The sequence below is a fragment of the Oncorhynchus kisutch genome, linkage group LG12 (genome assembly GCF_002021735.2).
Source record: "Oncorhynchus kisutch isolate 150728-3 linkage group LG12, Okis_V2, whole genome shotgun sequence".
NCBI classification, from domain to species: Eukaryota; Metazoa; Chordata; class Actinopteri; order Salmoniformes; family Salmonidae; genus Oncorhynchus; species Oncorhynchus kisutch.
Window position 1 is genome coordinate 25,540,262 of NC_034185.2, and position 17,354 is coordinate 25,557,615.

The following is a 17,354-nucleotide window of genomic DNA, read 5'->3' on the forward strand; positions in this document are numbered from 1 at the left end:
AATATATTTAGTCTATTATAAAAGACTGACTATTCCTCCTGCCTTGACCCAACTACGATAAAAGGAATAATGGCGATACAAAATCATTCAAATTAATTTCAACAAATAGTCCTGAGTAAACAACAATAACACAAAACATGTCAATCTCTCTCATTAGAACACGTGAGATAAGTTCATTATAAAGTGTTTGTTCAAAGGATATGAGGTCATCTAAACCCTGAATGTGTTTCACTATCCTGCTAATAACCCAGGCACCAAAACACCATGTCCAGCCTTGTGGTTGTGATAAGCGCCCTTCATCAAATCACATTTATTTATATAGCCCTTCGTACATCAGCTGATACCTCAAAGTGCTGTACAGAAACCCAGCCTAAAACCCCAAACGTCAAGCAATGCAGGTGTTGAAGCACGTTGGCTAGGAAAAACTCCCTAGAAAGGCCAAAACCTAGGAAGAAACCTAGAGAAACCTTCATCCTTCCTGTTGGAGACAGGAGGCTGTCATCAGTCACTGCAGCCTCATTGACTACCAAGCCCTTTACACTGGTGTGATCAGGAAAAACCAAAGCATCAACAACAACAACAACAACAAACTGCTAACACAACAGATAAAGCCACATGGGGTTTCCAATGTGAGTCTTCCTTGTGAGTCTGGCCATTTGGATTCTGCCTGGACTTGAACTGAACTTCAATTCATGAAAATCTGTCAGGTACAACAAGAACTGGTCACAGTCCAGGAGAAAAATATCATTTAAATATGTATGTATTCTGGCATGTGAGTAATAGTATTTTTGGCGTCATAATAGAATATTAGCGCAACAGTCAGTCCAACTAATGACTAATGTTATTGCACCACTGTAGAACTATTTTACAACGCTAGAGAAATGCCTGCCTGCAACACAGTGCTGACAACAGCTCCTCTGGGCACTTGTTATTGGGTCTGTTACAACAGGCAACCACAAGCCTTCTGCATCTGCACTGCAGAGAACCCTGTTAGACTTCTACTCTGAGTCGCTCGCTGTAGCACGCAGGGCTCTTTCCTCCTCTGGCCGGCACAGGAAAAGGAGACACCACCGTGACATGATTTCAGTACCCCGACCGAGCGGGTGTCACTATGCCCGGCCACAGCCAAGAGGACCCACCTAATAAGATGGCATACAGGCCTATTGAGCCTGGTAGCAAATCAGTTTGTTCCCCAGCAAAACTCCTCTGTTGTGTTCGTTGTCATGCTAAAATCTACTACAGCTCAATAGCACATGACAAAGGACTTGGCTAAAGCATTAGTTCTGCATCCAGGTTATAAAAAGCAACCTGAATACTTGATGCTATAAACAATAGAGCTATAAAGACCATTTAGTAATAATATATGCCATTTAGCAGACTCTTTGATCCAAAGCAACTTACATTCACTTGTGCATACATTTTAAATATGGGTGGTCCCAGGAATTGAACCCACTATCCTTGTGATATGCTCTAGGAGCTGTTATAATGTCGTAGGTTTGGTGTAGTACGTACTTCAGTAGTTGTCATCATTTTAGTCTAATGTATACTTCTCCGGACCCACGCTGACTACAGAACGGCACTCGAGCCATAGGCCTGAGATGTAGGGAAACTCCCACAGGAGTGACACAACCTGTCCAAATGCACCTCTGTGATTGGGACAGGAAGGGGATAGATGCTAGAACATGTTGAAGTGTTTTGAAGAGCTGAGGTTTTCAGTGTGTGAGCGTAAACAAGGATACCTGCCCAGGGACATTCCATTCTGCGATAATCAACCCTATCAAAAGTAAACCAAACCTTAAGGAATGATCTTGTCTTCTGAGGAACATGCTGCCTTTCCCTATTGGACACTGTTCTTCACTGTCTTCCTGTCTCTCTCTCTCGTTCTCTCTCTCACATGTATAGTACAGAGAGAATACCAGTGCATGACAGATGACATCTCTCACTAAGCTTCTGTTTCTTTCTCTAATAGCAAAGCATATTAAATCCTGCCAAGAAAGCCCTAAAAGGTGTGTGTTATCAGGATGTTGTAACATGGTAGCCTCTTTTTAAATGATTACAAACATATTCCTGCTGGATTCCTCTTCCAGGGAACTTTCGGTGAACTTTGATCAAATCAAATCAAAATGTATTTGCCATATGCGCCGAATACAACAAGTGTAGACTTTACCCTGAAATGCTTACTTACAAGCCCTTAACTAACAGTGCAGTTCAAGAAAAAGAAAATATTTACCAAGTAGGCTAAAATAAAAAGTTACAGAATAACAATAACAATAACGAGGCTATATACAGGGGGCACCGGTACCGAGTCAGTGTGCAGGGGTACAGGCTAGTTGAGGTAATCGGTACATGTAGGTGGGGCGAAGTGACTATGCACAGGTAACAAACAAACAGCGAGTAACAGCAGTGTACAAGAGGGGGAGTGTCAATGTAAATTGTCCGGTGGCAATTTTTATGAATTGTTCAGCAGTTTAATGGCTTGGGTGTAGAAGCTGTTGAGTTGGGAAGAGAAGTGACGAAGACATTCCAAGGAATGGACAAGTTTCAACTACAACAGTACTGTCCCAAACTAACAATCACATAAAACTTTTGAATTTGTCCGAATAAAGAAGATACTATACAGTGATGAACTTGATGAGCAAGAAGAGAGAATACAGGTAACTTCTTCTATTTCAGATCAACAAAATAATGTAGCCCTAGTCCTAGAGGGTCTTGATCTTTTTACACAGTTATCCTGTTATTTCACAGTTATCCTGTTATTTACACAGTTATCCTGTTATTTCACAGTTCTCCTGTTATTTACACAGTTCTCCTGTTATTTACACAGGTCTCCTGTTATTTCACAGTTATCCTGTTATTTACACAGTTATCCTGTTATTTCACAGTTATCCTGTTATTTACACAGTTCTCCTGTTATTTACACAGTTCTCCTGTTATTTCACAGTTATCCTGTTATTTACACAGTTATCCTGTTATTTACACAGTTATCCTGTTATTTACACCATTATCCTGTTATTTACACAGTTATCATGTTATTTACAGTTATCCTGTTATTTACACAGTTATCCTGTTATTTACACAGTTACACCCAGTTAACTTGATCTAATTGTAAAGTAGCATGAATACATTGTAAAGTAGAATGAATACATTGTAAAGTAGCATGAATACATTGTAAAGTAGAATTCAATCTAATAAACCCCTTTATAAAACCAAATATGCCCTTTCAAGCTGAGTTAATTTCTCCTGTCTACACTCCAGACACCTTATCCACCTATTTGAGCTCACTGCAAGAGATCAGTTACAGATCAGTGTATCATAAAGTGCAAGAAAATATCTCTCATTATTAAGCAGAGGTCTCCTAGGTGACGGTTCTGCCATCACGTAGCTTGCTACATGCATCTTCCCTTTTTCTGAGACTTACACTTTTCTCAGACATGGGCCAGAAATGATAGAGAGAGGGCTGCCTCACTGTCATGGATACATCAAAGCAAGACATTCCTCTCCAAAGCAAATCCGTTACAGTGTAAACAGCCTTCACAAAACCAGCGCAGTTCCATCCACTTAACTTCAAGGCTATCTTGGCCATCTTGGCCTTGCCGCTCTGCTCTGCATTCACATATTTATTTTGTTTGCTATCGCCAGGCCAGATGGGCACAATGAAGTGTTTTGATTCCGGTGTTTATACCAGATAAGACATCACATGGATCTCCTGGCCACAGGAGGTTGGTGGCACCTTAATGGGGGAGGACAGGCTCGTGGTAATGACTTGGGCGCAATGAGTGGAATGGTATCAAATACATCAATCTAGAAGAGAAAGAAACGCACACCTATTTAGGCAAGGTGCTGGCTAGCGGAGTAGAACACTTGAAAAATGAAAGGAGAGCCGCACACTCTAGGAGCTCAGATGCAATAATTGAATAACCTAATATCCAACGTTTAGACAGACAAGCTGTCTCCATCAGGGAATGGTTTCCATGTGGTTGATGCCATTTCATTCGTTCCGTTCCAGACATTATCATGAGCCGTCCTCCCCTCAGCAGCCTCATGTGCACCTGGAGCACATCCCATATGTCATGTACGACCCATTATCCTGCTACTTTAGTCTGCCACTGAAGGCCTGTGTCTGTGTGCTCCAGCTGCATGACGGTAACCAGTGACGCATCTCCGACGTAGAGTCAGAGTCAGACGTAGACAGGCCAAGGAGGTTTCTATAAGATGGCAAATTATCACCGACGATTTCTGAGGTATATTGCAATTAATGTCTCAGTTCCTCCATCAGTACACACTCACCACTAACAAACATTTATTGGTAATAACACTTACGGGAAGCAAATTGCGGTGCATTGTTTTGAATCATTGCCGATCGAGCAGGTGGAAATCATGGCCAAGCAAACTCTTCCAGTAATGTATACACAGCCCCCTCATTTATAAACAGTGCTTTAAGCCTCCCCTTTGAAGGCCGTTCAACAGCGCTCAGAGTCAAAGTGTCTGAGGCTGACGACGGGGACACAGAAGTACCTTTGTTTGTGAGAATGTCAACCGGTCCTCAGGGAGGATGCCGACCGGTTTGTTGCAAGAGCGCCGTATGACAAAGAGCTTGATGAAGAGAGGCCCTCTAACGAACTTAAAAGTTCATTTAGAGATGGGAGAGTCGGCCCTAAATGCATGCTCTTAAATGTGGCGAAACAGAATTGTCCAATTATTCCAAAGCTTTCTTAAACATTTTTATTATCAACTTCAGTCCCTATTCCATTGAACAATAAACCAAATGTAAGCCAAAACTCATTCAATGTGAAAGAGAGGTTGAATTGATGACAAAGTAAACAAAGTAAAGTAACAAAGTAAATAATATTTTACTTTGTTCCTTAATGAAAGTGTGTTACTCACAGCTCTCTGCTGGGTGTTGAGGAAGGCAAGTGACAGTCCCTCGGCTCTATCCGGGTCACTGGAGATGTCATCCTCTGATTCCTCCCAGGAGGAGGAGAAGCCTGTGGAGGAAGCTGAGGAGGAGGACAGCTTCCTCAAGCCTCGGGATGACCCTGGGCTCTGCTGGGGCTCACTGCCCGGATCACAGCCTTCTCCCTGGGCCTCCATCCCGTGGTCGGTGACTATGACGGCTGGGATGGTGGTCCCCACTTCTGGGCAGCTCCCCTCCCTGCTGGCCCAGGGTGCTTGTGGCTGGGTTTCCGTTGGCTCTGCTCCTGCCTTTGTCAGGCAGGTCTGGGCCCACTCCACAGGGTGCTCGCTGTTGCTACCTGCCAAGAAGCTGCCAACCCCCAGTGAACTTGGGGAATAACTGCCTGCTGAACTGTCAGCTTGGGCCCAAGTTCCTGCTGATTTGTTCACAAGCAGACTGCCCTGTTCCGTATTTGGGTCAGTCGTGTTATTTTCCACTCTGCCGTTCCCTGTTACTCCCTCCTCCAAGCAGAGACACCCTTTCCCATTCTGGAGCTCCTTGGAAATGCTTGGAGGGCAGTCTCTCTGTGGGGGGTTAGGGGGAGGCACCTCGGCGGGCTGGCTGGGCTTGGAGGCTGGGACTGTTCTGCACGGGGCCCTCAAGATGTGGGCCTCAAACAGACCCACCTTTTTGTTGACCTCCACATTCAGGAGCTCCTGGTGGATCTGCAGGAGCTGCACCGTGCGCTTCACCTCCCAGTTGGGGGCCTCATCATCTCCATTGTTGCTGAGCCGGCGGACGCAGTTGCCCACGATCTCCCCCAAGGTTTCAGGGTGGCGGCAGGGGGAGCGGGCCCTGGGGCTGCTGGGGCCTGGAGAGGAGGGGGAGACGAAGGAGCCCCCAGGGGAGCCAGGAATCAGGCTACCAGGGCTGTAGTAGGTGGAGCGGTTTGGCACATGCAGCACAGGCCTCCCAGTCCGAGGGCTGCTCGCACTCGTCAGATTGTTGCCATTCATCATAATCAGACTGCTCAGGGCATAAGCAGCCATAGTATCAGGCTGGCACTGTCAGTATGGGCTCCCATCTAGCCCTAGTCCTGGTTGCTGCTCTGGTGTCTACACCCCACCATAGCATTTGGTGGGGTATGTGAGAGGAGAGGTGTAATTCCCTGCTGAATGTTCTATGGAGGAGAGTTGTTGAAGAGGAAAAACAAAACACAGACAGTAAAAGCTTCAATAAAGGCTGTGATTTTATGACTTGCATTTGAATAAGAATAACATTTATTTCCCCCACTGGTGCGTGTGGACTTTCACTTTGATCTACAAATATTATCCAGCAAATCCCTCACAAAGGTAGCATTCCTTCCCAAAGCAAGGCGGATAACTTGCCTATTTACAAGCTACAAATCAATGTTCCAAGAAATAATCATGTGTTTGCTTTTTCTCTAGCTAAGAAAATACCCAGAGTTGAACTTTTTCTACTTAAAATCTATTGTAGATAATGAGACACAAGAATAGATTTACTTGTTGCCATTAGTATTAGAGAGAGAAAGCAACAAACCATATCAGTATTCACTGTAATGTATTCACTGTAATGTATTCACTGTAATGTATTCATTGTAATGTATTCACTGTACATTTGTTATGTGTGTGGACCCAAGAAAGAGTAATGGGGATCCCTAATGAATAGAAATACCCTGGATCAGAAGCCAGAATAACATCAACCCTGGTGAATGTATGTCACACAAACAAAACATTGACTTAACATTTCAAAATGAGTCAAAATAACTTTACCACACAGAGTTGGGTTTGGGATTTTCCTGTGAATGATGTAGGTTCTAGATTCGTTTTAGTTGCTTTGAAAATGACACACTTCTCCATACAGTAGATTTTTACACTTACATACCTTGCAGAAAATACTACTGTTCACCTCAAACTGAAATGTCGGTTAACGTGGCATAATGCCTCAATAACAGCAGCAGTGTGGCTCCCCACACAATCCCCCCCAGAGTCCCCACCATCAGCCCACAGCATGGTGAGGGTCTGGAGGCAGAGAAGGGGGCCCGAGCCAGGCAGGAGATGTCAGCCAACATTAAAGTGGACCAAGTAAGAAGAGAAACAGGCATTCACAGGGACACCATTGTGCCTGTGGCCAGGTGCCTGGGCGGGTCAGTTTCTGTCTACCTAGCACCTCTTTTTCCCAGTCAGACCCACACTGCTCCGAGACAAAGTGACACTTCCAGTATCTATGGAGGGAGTAGCGCCTGTGATGGTTCCCATGAACCCTCCATGCTAGTCAGCACTGACTAACTGAACTCCCTGGCTGTCTTTCTATGACCTTGCATTTCCAACGAAATTAGGGGGAAAAGAGGAAAGGAATAAAACATGAGGATGTGCCAATCAATTATAAGATAAATCGGGTCCATACAACACATTTACTGTGGCGACTGTATTTCATTGGGATATTATCAAACTAATATTCGATGATTTACAAGTTACGTTTGTTGTGATTATATATGTTTCAACTTTGACAATAATTGGTTCGCATGGCATAAAGCAAACGCTCCCCAGTACAATAAGCACGTGGTGATCTAACGTTACTCTAGCTGCCATGTGGGTTTTACTGCAAGCTCAATTTGACAATGTTGTTATAACGCATACTGGGATTCAATCATTACCATTATGACATTCTTTAGCGAATCGACTTGAGCTACTCTTAATCTAATAGCAAAAAGAAACCAATAGCAAACGTGCAGAAGTTTATAAGCCTTATGCCAATTGGTAACTATCATTAGTAATATTTTCTCTGACCTTGTTTGAAATAATAACAACACTAATACAAATATGTATTATTATTGTTATCATCATCATCATTATCCCCAGCATCGTCATCATCACCATCATCATCATCATCATCTGGGCTATTTCTTTACAGTTGAAACATTGTTATAACCAAGTAACAACTTGCTGACGTTACTCCGTTGTGCGCAATTAATACTGTTGTCTTATTTCCTTGTTGCCAATAGCTACGTAGAGTGCCTATAACGTATTTCTTATTCACAATACTATTTTTGTGAACAGTGTAGGTGTAAATAAAGGCTAAAAAGCTTTAATATAAAGAGCGTTTAATCTAAATAGATTTTACCCACGCAGCTAAATTTTTATTTATGCTGACACCTTGCTTGGAAAATTTGAATGACACTAAACATACTCATTGGAGATGGTAAGTGCAAGTCTTACCTTGTACTAACAGACACCTCGTCCTAATAGGAGTCCTGCTATATCGAACCCGTGGCTGTCCAACCCTCAAAGCCGTTCAGAATGTCTACAGCACTGAGTGCAATTCAGCGCGATTCAGAACACTAAACATCTAAATGAAGCGGATTTCACATAGCACACAATCTCCTTATTCCCTCACAAGCAAAAGGAAGGCCAGTTCCAGTATAAATAAACTTTTTCTCCCACAGCGTGTCCAAAATACTTGCTCTTATGACCCCTTGACTTCTTCAACCCTTCGCTTTGGCGTAGTACTAGGCCGTTGTTTGCTTAGTGTACTTCAAAAAGCAGGAAGGAAGTAGACGCTTACATTAATTTCTACGCAACAAGCAGCTTTTTCCTCAATTCTCCAATTGCCTAGCGAAGGATAAAGCTCGATACGCACACAGCCTTGAGTTTTGACTTCAACGACGACTCTGTTGTCTGGACTAGTGTATCTGTTTGGGTCATCACATAATAACACTTAATTGGAGTGACATTTATTCGATAAACCCAGGACAATGATGATTAACTCTTCTCGTTGGTGATATTATAGGCTAATATCACAAAACATATTTAATATCATGTAGGACCAAACATTTCTGCATGTTTATTTTAAAAAAATCTATTCTGCATCGTTTGTACAGCCACAAACCATGCAACAGGTGGCGTTTTACCTGTCAATATAACGAAATGTTCAAACATTATGGATCATTTATCACTGTTTGATCAAACAGTGTTTTAATTGCTTTATTTAGCTTACTGGTTTTAAAGCAACTGTTATATTTAATAAATAGTATATAATATAGGCTTACCTACAGTAAATATACCTACAGTAGGCTAAATATTAGCATTTTACAACATGATAATATCATGTCCTGCCTGTGCTCTTACCAAATATTTACCATATTGCTTGTATTTGCTTTTGCCTTATGCTTGTGGCTCTAGGGGTAAGTGGTCAAGGTGGTCATTCCTCTAATGGCTCATCAACCAGCTTATCAAATCAGACCATACATTCATTATTCTAGTTTGTCTTGTAAGGCAAGTTGTTTAAATGTCTCAATTGTACTTAGAAAAATGGATTATTCATAATTATGTATTTTACTCATATGATATCAATGACCATTTTAACCTTTTTGAAAGCAACTGTAGTAGCCTACCACACAAGGTACACTGTGCACAATGTGTGTGAACAGATCTTTGTAAAATGCAATCAGCCATTTGCTGTTAAGCTGTCATTACTCACCCACGGAAATTCTACCCCATGACTTTGTAGATTAGCAGCCAAACAAATGACAATTTCGTAGAATGAAAAGAAGTGTGTCAGCTGGCAGAATAAACTGGATGGAAGATACAGTACAACACTAGTGGCCTTTCTGATTTGAATGGGCTGCCTGATAGGCTGTATGAACATCTATATTTCATCCCTTACGATTTCAGACCAGGTTAAGTCATTGTGGCTGTGAAATGAACATGATTGCCTCATGTTTGACTATATTAGTGTCTGTTTATGCACAATGTCCAACTTGCAGCCCCACACAACTCTGGCACTTTTATGAAGTTACTAAGGAGATAACTTTTACACACGCTTTAGACACATAGTCACAGATCTCCTGTGGTGTATACTTCATCAGAACAACATAAAAATAGACATTTCTGATGCCAAGAAAGTCAGATTGTATTAAACCACAGCACATAAACACTGGAAAAAAGGTGTGGAACGATGAATTTTGATATAAATGTTTGCATATGCACATGTGTGTGATGTGAATGTTTACAGATGCACGTGTGTGTGTGTGTGTGTGTGTGTGTGTGTGTGTGTGTGTGTGTGTGTGTGTGTGTGTGTGTGTGTGTGTGTGTGTGTGTGTGTATGCACCTTACAAATGGTCATAAACATGAAATTAATTTTCTAATGTGTGCATCTGTCATACACAGACATCACATCATGTGACCTTTCTATGCCCCATAAGGAGGGTATCATGAGGTGAACTTTGAGACAATAGCCCTCTGTGTCAACAAAGACCACATGGAAAGCTTTGGCTGCAGGGCACTACCCAGATCTGTTGTTGACTGAGGTAGAGAAAAACAATCTATATCTGTCCCTGACCTATGCAGATGTTGGTGGTCATCATTTGTCAAATGTCAGATAATGTGCACTGTGCATGGTCTCTCTTTGAACTATTAACAATACATGTTATGGAGGCTGACTTTATCCTGCGATTGATCAAATAAAGAAAATAAATGCCAGAGTGGAGAGGGCTTGTAATTCAATTTTTCAACTGCCTGAATGATAGCCATATTGATGATAAGACATTCTATAGATCAACAACAGATTATGGTTCATGAAGCTGTTATGGCTACTGCATCAATAAAGATTCAGATGATGACCTCTATAAATAGACTAGATACAAATATGAACTGAATGAAAACGTGTAGTCCAATTCCCGAAATTCTTCAACAGTTATTGTTCTCGCAACTATATTTTACAAAGGTAATGGAATTTGCCCGTCACGTACGCCATCTCTTGACTGATATTGGTACAGCAAATGTGTAACCGTTATTAGAAGAGGAAAACTTACGAAAAACCACCAGCAGGCGGCGGTAAATATTAAAAATTAAAACCTGTCTTTTAAAAATTCCAAATCAAATGTATTTATAAAGCCATTTTTACATCAGCAGATGTCACAACGTGCTTATGCAGAAACCCAGCCTAAAACCCCAAAAAGCAAGCAATGCAGATGTAGAAGCACGGTGGCTAGGATAAACTCCCTAGAGAGGCAGGAGCCTAGGAAGAAACATACAGAGGAACCAGGCTATGAGGGTATCATTTAATTTGATGCTACATTCCTGTAAGACAACTAATGATACTACATTCCTGTAAGACAACTAATGAAATCATTTGATCCTCTGTGACTTGTATCTCTCTAATAGACACGTTTAGTTTGTGAAATGTGACTTTTTTAATACATGATAGAGAATGTCTAGCTATTCTCTATTCTAATTGTAAATGAGAACTTGTTCTCAACTTGCCTACCTGGTTAAATAAAGGTAAAATAAAAATAAATAAATAAATAAATTCTCATGTGTAAACTGTACGTGGTTAAAAGTAGCTTCTTTATTTTTCTGTCCAGAGCAAAGACCGCCCTTTCAAACGGGTTCTGACTTTTCATTGGCTTTAAACTTGGAGAGTACACCCTTTTCTTGGAAGATTGGCCAATGAGGGATCAGGATTCAGCCACCACCTCTCAAAAACCTGCTTCGCTTATCGCACGACCAATAGGAGGTGTTTAGGGGCGGGGTAAAAGCACTCTCACAATCACGGTTTAGTGTAGGTAAACAGGGTTTACCTCATGGTGGAAGACAAGACGCACTGTTTAGGCCTTTGGGGGACGAGGTAGCATTGAAAAGACAACCAGACATTCGCAATTACTGGGGGTAAGTGTATTTTTTTCAAATTACAAGTAGCAAAATGGAATAAAAACGCATTCATTTGACAATTTGGACATTGCAGCATTGGCGAAAAAAACATCTAATCTGCCTTGAAACGTGACCTAATTCTCAACTCCACGATATGTAGCTATTGTAACTAGCTACATCACGTCTGAGTTCAGAATTGTTGGCCAATGTTATCAGAATAGCTTTATAGTTTATCCTAATGTCGGTGAACACAAACAGCCTAACGTTAGATAGTTTACTTACGTCGTGCCGAAATATTTTATGCAAGTCTTTGACGAAATCCAAACATTTTTACTGGCCACTTCACCTGCTTAGTCGATGTTGTTGTTTGCCTGTTTGTCTAGACTCAGTCATGATGCACAGTGGAAGGAATACAACATGTAACTAACTGGCATCAAACTTTCATGTGCGCCAGAAAGCAAGCGCCCAATTAAGGTCGGAATCTTCTGGCTAATGCATTCTCTGCTAGCTGGTTTGACATTTGGCCAACAGTAGGTCATTTGTGCACATTTTCCTGCATGCATTTCAATCAGCTTGTAGACGTGAATGACAACTGTGTTTTGAAGCAGTTATTTCCATAATAGGCAGAGTAATCGCACCTTGACTACTGTTCAGTCGTGTGGTCAGGTGCCACAAAAAAGGACTTAGGACAATTACAATTGGCTCAGAACAGGGCAGCACGGCTGGAGAGATTGACTTCATCACTACTTTCGTTTATGACATGTTGAATGCACCAAGCTGTCTGTCTAAACTGCTGGCACACAGCTCAGACACCCATATATACCCCACAAGACATGTCACAATAGGTCTATTCACAGTCCCCAAGTCCAGAACAGACACACAGTACTACATAGAGCCATGAATACGTGGAACTGTATTCCACATCAAGTAACTGATGCAAGCAGTAAAATTAGATTAAAAAAAACAGATAAGAAAGAACTTATGGAACAGCAGGGAATGTGAAGCAACACAAACATTGGCACAGGCACACACACACGATAACATACGTACACATGGATTTAGTACTGTAGATATGTGGTTGTGTTGGAGTAGGGGCCTGAGGGCACACAGTGTGTTGTGAAATCTGTGAATGCAATGTTTTTTAAATTGTATAAACTGCCTTAATTGTGCTGGACCACAGGAAGAGTAGCTGCTCCTTTGGCTAATGGGGATCCAAAATAAATACAAATCATGAGCATTAAGAAGAATCATCTACGCTATATTGGTAGTTTTGCCTGAAGGACAAAGCTCTGTCAATGGTCACAAAGGCCAGGGCTAGAAGAGTAGCTCAGCTGGCCCATAAACAACATTCTGTACCAGTGTCAGTCGTGCCACATGCAGACTACAGGCCTGGTTATTTTCAAAGTGGAGGACTACCTACCAGTATGTGTCTGCAAATAGGTTACATTAAATGTGTATGCATTATTAAAATACTGTAGCAAGCCAGCTACTATTTGTCCTTTACTATCAGTGAAATGAAATGGATACAATTCATTGCACACTGTACAGTGTGAGGACATTGAATTGTACAGTACAAGCTTTGAATGTCATACTGTAAAGCAGATAGTTTACTTGATTGGGTTGTTAACCAACTGCATTGCCTTCTTTTCATGGTTTGTAACTTTAAATTCTGGATTTAATAGCTGTCTCGTATTCTAATCAATGGTTGCTTTTATCAATGTGATCAATAGAGAAAGCAGTGGCCTACTTAATGCAATCATATCCAATCATACTGTAGTTGCAGATTAAATCTCATGTTGATTTTGGTGCAGAGGCCACCTCAAGGAGAGAGAGAGAGAGAGCTATCTTGTTATGTTGAACATCAAGTGGCAGCTATGGTATGTGCTATAGGTCAAGGTCCATTCCAAGGTGTCATTAGATAAGATTGATGGCATGTAGGCCTCCCGAGTGGCGCAGCGGTCTAAGGCACTGCATCTCAGTGCTGGAGGCGTCACTACACACCCTGGTTCGATTCCAGGCTGTATCACAACCGGCCGGGATTGGGAGTCCCATAGGGCGGCGCATAATTGGCCCAGCATCGTTAGGGTTTGGCCGTGGAAGGCTGCCATTGTAGATAAGAGTTTGTTCTTAACTGACTCTCCATGTCTGGTGAGTATGCAGCAGTATGCACCAACGTTGTGAACAGAGTGACCCATGGTGGACGTGGAGTTACGGTATGGGCAACCATACTCAACGGACAACAGACACAATTGCATTTTATCGATGGCAATTTGAATGCACAGAGCTCATTGTATTTGGCTGCTCTTCATAATCACTTTTTCACCCTGGCTTCCGCTATCTGATATGTCCTGTTGTTTACACTCACACTCAAGTAGCTTATCTATCTCATGAGGAGAGGCCATTGTTGCCGTGCAGAGCTAGGCACGTGGGCTCTTAGACTGGCAGGAACAGTAGGAAAATTGTGGTGATATATTGGATGAATGTAGGTGAATGTAAACAGCACAAATGTGGAAGATAACAATTTCCACTGCTAAAAATATTATCTTCAGTTAGACAAGCTGTTCCTCTTTATCAAATGGGAACTTGCACAATTCAGTCTTTTATTACATAATTAACTGTAGCTTGGCAATATCCTTATGTTTTGCAACAGATTGACACAAACACATTCCTTCTCTGAATACCAACGTGCATGTGAATCAGGCTCTGACCTACAGACTGCTTTCAATTAATTGTCTTACAAAAACATTAATTGACCTCAGGAATAAGCCACTCAACAATCCTTTGGTATTCTTTTTAATTAGACCGCTGGTTAATACAGTCCCAAAATGTTTTGCATGTCAGCAGTCAAGTTTTCAAGCTATATGTTGCGTAAAAAAAAACTGGGAACTCGGAAATCTCAGACTTCAGTGCATTCAAGACAACTGGGAACTCTGGGAATAAAAAGGTGCTCTGACTGAGAAAAATGGTTTTGAACGGAAAACCAACGTTTCCCCCTTTGACTTGAGCAACAATACATCCTATTGGTCCAAAACGTTGTGTTGAGGCTTGGCATCACCCATACAGCTGTAAGAAATAGGCCTACTAAATAACTAGGCTAAATCATAAAGCAGTGGAATGCTATGGCACTCCCACATGCCTAGCCTCAACAGGTTCATTGTGAGTTGAACTGCCAAGGTACAGAAAGGTGTTTCCTCCTACTCCCTTCGAATCACCCTCAGCGGGTTGGGAGCAACCGGATGTTGACACAACTAAAGCTTCTGGACCTTAACAAGGCGACACTCCACAGGATTTCACTTGCATTTGTGAATAGTAATAGTATAGTAGTATCACATTTATAGTAAAATAAATGCTGCAGTAGCAGTTTAAGTATTTCTGCCGTTTTGTTTCATAGCTGGTAAATTATTTGCACAAAGTCAAAACTATGAGTCCTATATAGCCTATTCCACTTCGTGCTGCAACACCGCCTGGCTGGAGCTGTGCGCAAGTGAAGAGCTGCTCACATACATAAAAGTTTTCATATTTTAATTTACTTGAACTGTTTCTTGACTATTTGCATTGTTTTGTTCAAGTTAGGTTGTTTGTCTATTTGAGTTTCAACTGCTAGGGAAGAGAAGACAACGCTTCTACTAGTCAGACTCAATCTCACAGGCACAAACATGTCGTGTCGCGCTACCCTCCCGCCCTTAAATATCTGGGAAATTTAGGTTAAAAGACACACACAAATTCAATTAAACAATATACCACGCTACTAGTAATACGCTACTAGTAAAAACATTACAAAGCATGCTCATATGTTTTTTTGTGTATTATGTTGGTGTAATTTTAGCAGGGGAAAATATATATATTGTTTAATCTACCTGCCACAGTGGCTGGTGGACCAAAAAGTAAATGTTATGCCCTGCTCCCTTTGTACTCTACCACAGCAGCTCACACTAGTTTTACACCTCACTATCCATGAGTCAGATTATTTACTGCAAACCTACTCGTAGTTACACTGCATACAACCGCTTTTTATATCTATCTGGTGTCACAGCAGCTCACACTAGTTTACACCTCACTGTCCCTGAGTCAGATTATTTACTGCAAACCTACTTGTAGTTACACTGCATACAACCGCTTTTTATATCTATCTGGTGTCACATAATAAGTCTTGAGATTTGGATGAAAGTGCTGGAGCTGCTCTCTCTCTCTGCCAAACTCCAAGAGTAGGTCTTAAATCAGACTTGAAAGAGCCTGTCACTTCACTGGCATGGATGCATCTCACTGGAACTCATAAGGAACTCATGGCTCAGTCATGGTTCCTATTACTGTATCTGATCTCAAAAGGTAGCCTCACTGTGGAGAACCAGAGATACAGAACACAGTTAATGCAACCCAGACGAGACTTGTACTTATTGAGTTAGGAGAAGGGTGTGCCAATCACATGCATACTAAACAAGCCTCACATGCACTGCAGTCGTCTCAAATCATCCCCACATCCCCTAAGCACGTGCGGTCGCACACACATAGACACATACACACATACATTACATGCCTGTGCATTGCAATTCTACACTTTCCTCCATTTTGTTGTTTTATTTGTCATGTACAGATGTGAGGTCTGAGCAGCAAAAGGTAGGATTTTGTTAGTGCCAGCCAGAAAGTCATTTTGGGAGATTTTATCTGGAGCAGAGCAGCCTGTGTTAGAAGTCGACCGATTTAATTGGCATGGCTGGTTAATTAGGCCCGATTTTCAAGGTTTCATAACAATCGGTAATCGTCATTTTTGGACACCGATTATGGCCGATTACATTGCATTCCACGAGGAAACTGCGTAGCAGGCTGACCACCTGTTACGTGAGTGCAGCAAGGAGCCAAGGTAAGTTGCTAGCATTAAAATTAAACTTATAAAAAAACTATACATTTTCACAATCACTAGTTGAGTACACATGGTTGATTGATGATATTACTAGGTTAACTAGCGTTGGATATAATCAATGCGGTGCCTGTTAATTTACCATCGAATCAAAGCCTACTAAGCCAATTGGGTGACAATTTAACAAAAGCACAATCGTTGCACGAATGTACCTAACCATAAACATCAATGCCTTTCTTAAAATCAATACACAGAAGTCTATATTTTTTATACCTGCATATTTGGTTCAAAGAAATTCATGTTCGCAGGCAATATTAACGAGGCAAATTGTGTCACTTCTCTTGCGTTCATTACATGCAGAGTCAGGGTATATGCAACAGTTTGGGCCACCTGGCTCATAGCAAACTAATTTGCCAGAATTTTACGTCTATTATGACATAACATTGAAGGTTGTGCAATATTTAGACTTAGGGTTGCCACCTGTTCGATAAAATACGTAACGGTTTCGTATTTCACTGAAAGAATAAATACTTTGTTTTCTAAATGATAGTTTCCAGATTTCACCATATTAATGACCGAAGGCTCATATTTCTGTGTTTTATTATAATTAAGTCTATGATTTGATAGAGCAGTCTGTCTGAGTGGTGGTAGGGAGCAGCAGGCTCATAAGCATTCATTCAAACAGCACTTTACTGCATTTGACAGCAGCTCTCAGCAATGCTTAAGGCACAGCGCTGTTTATGACTTCAAGCCTATCAACTCCTGAGATTAGGCTGGCAGTACTAAAGTGCCTATTAGAACATCCAATAGTCAAAGGTATATGAAATACAAATGGTATAGAGAGAAATAGTCGATAATTCCAATAACTACAACCTAAAACTTCTTAACTGGGATATTGAAGAACTAGGAATATTGAACCACCAGCTTTCATATG

General features: G+C 41.5%; 2 protein-coding genes across 3 annotated transcripts in view; one reads left to right on the plus strand and one right to left on the minus strand.

Moving 5' to 3' along the window:
- LOC109900770 (inositol-trisphosphate 3-kinase B) overlaps positions 1-8,459 on the minus strand; it is a 53,956-nt gene extending 45,497 nt beyond the window's left edge. Inside the window, exons 1-2 of the mRNA XM_020496569.2 lie at positions 8,134-8,459; positions 4,885-6,074 (exon numbers count right to left, since the gene is read on the minus strand). Coding sequence (XP_020352158.1) covers positions 4,885-5,943 — 1,059 coding nt within the window. The 5' untranslated portion in view covers positions 5,944-6,074; positions 8,134-8,459. The remainder of the gene's footprint in view (positions 1-4,884; positions 6,075-8,133) is intronic.
- A 2,994-nt stretch (positions 8,460-11,453) lies between these two features.
- Positions 11,454-17,354, plus strand: part of LOC109900771 (atypical kinase COQ8A, mitochondrial) — a 33,822-nt gene continuing 27,921 nt past the window's right edge. For both annotated transcript variants that reach the window (XM_020496576.2, XM_020496577.2), the window contains exon 1: positions 11,454-11,583. The gene's annotated coding sequence lies outside the window, so the exon portion shown is untranslated. The remainder of the gene's footprint in view (positions 11,584-17,354) is intronic.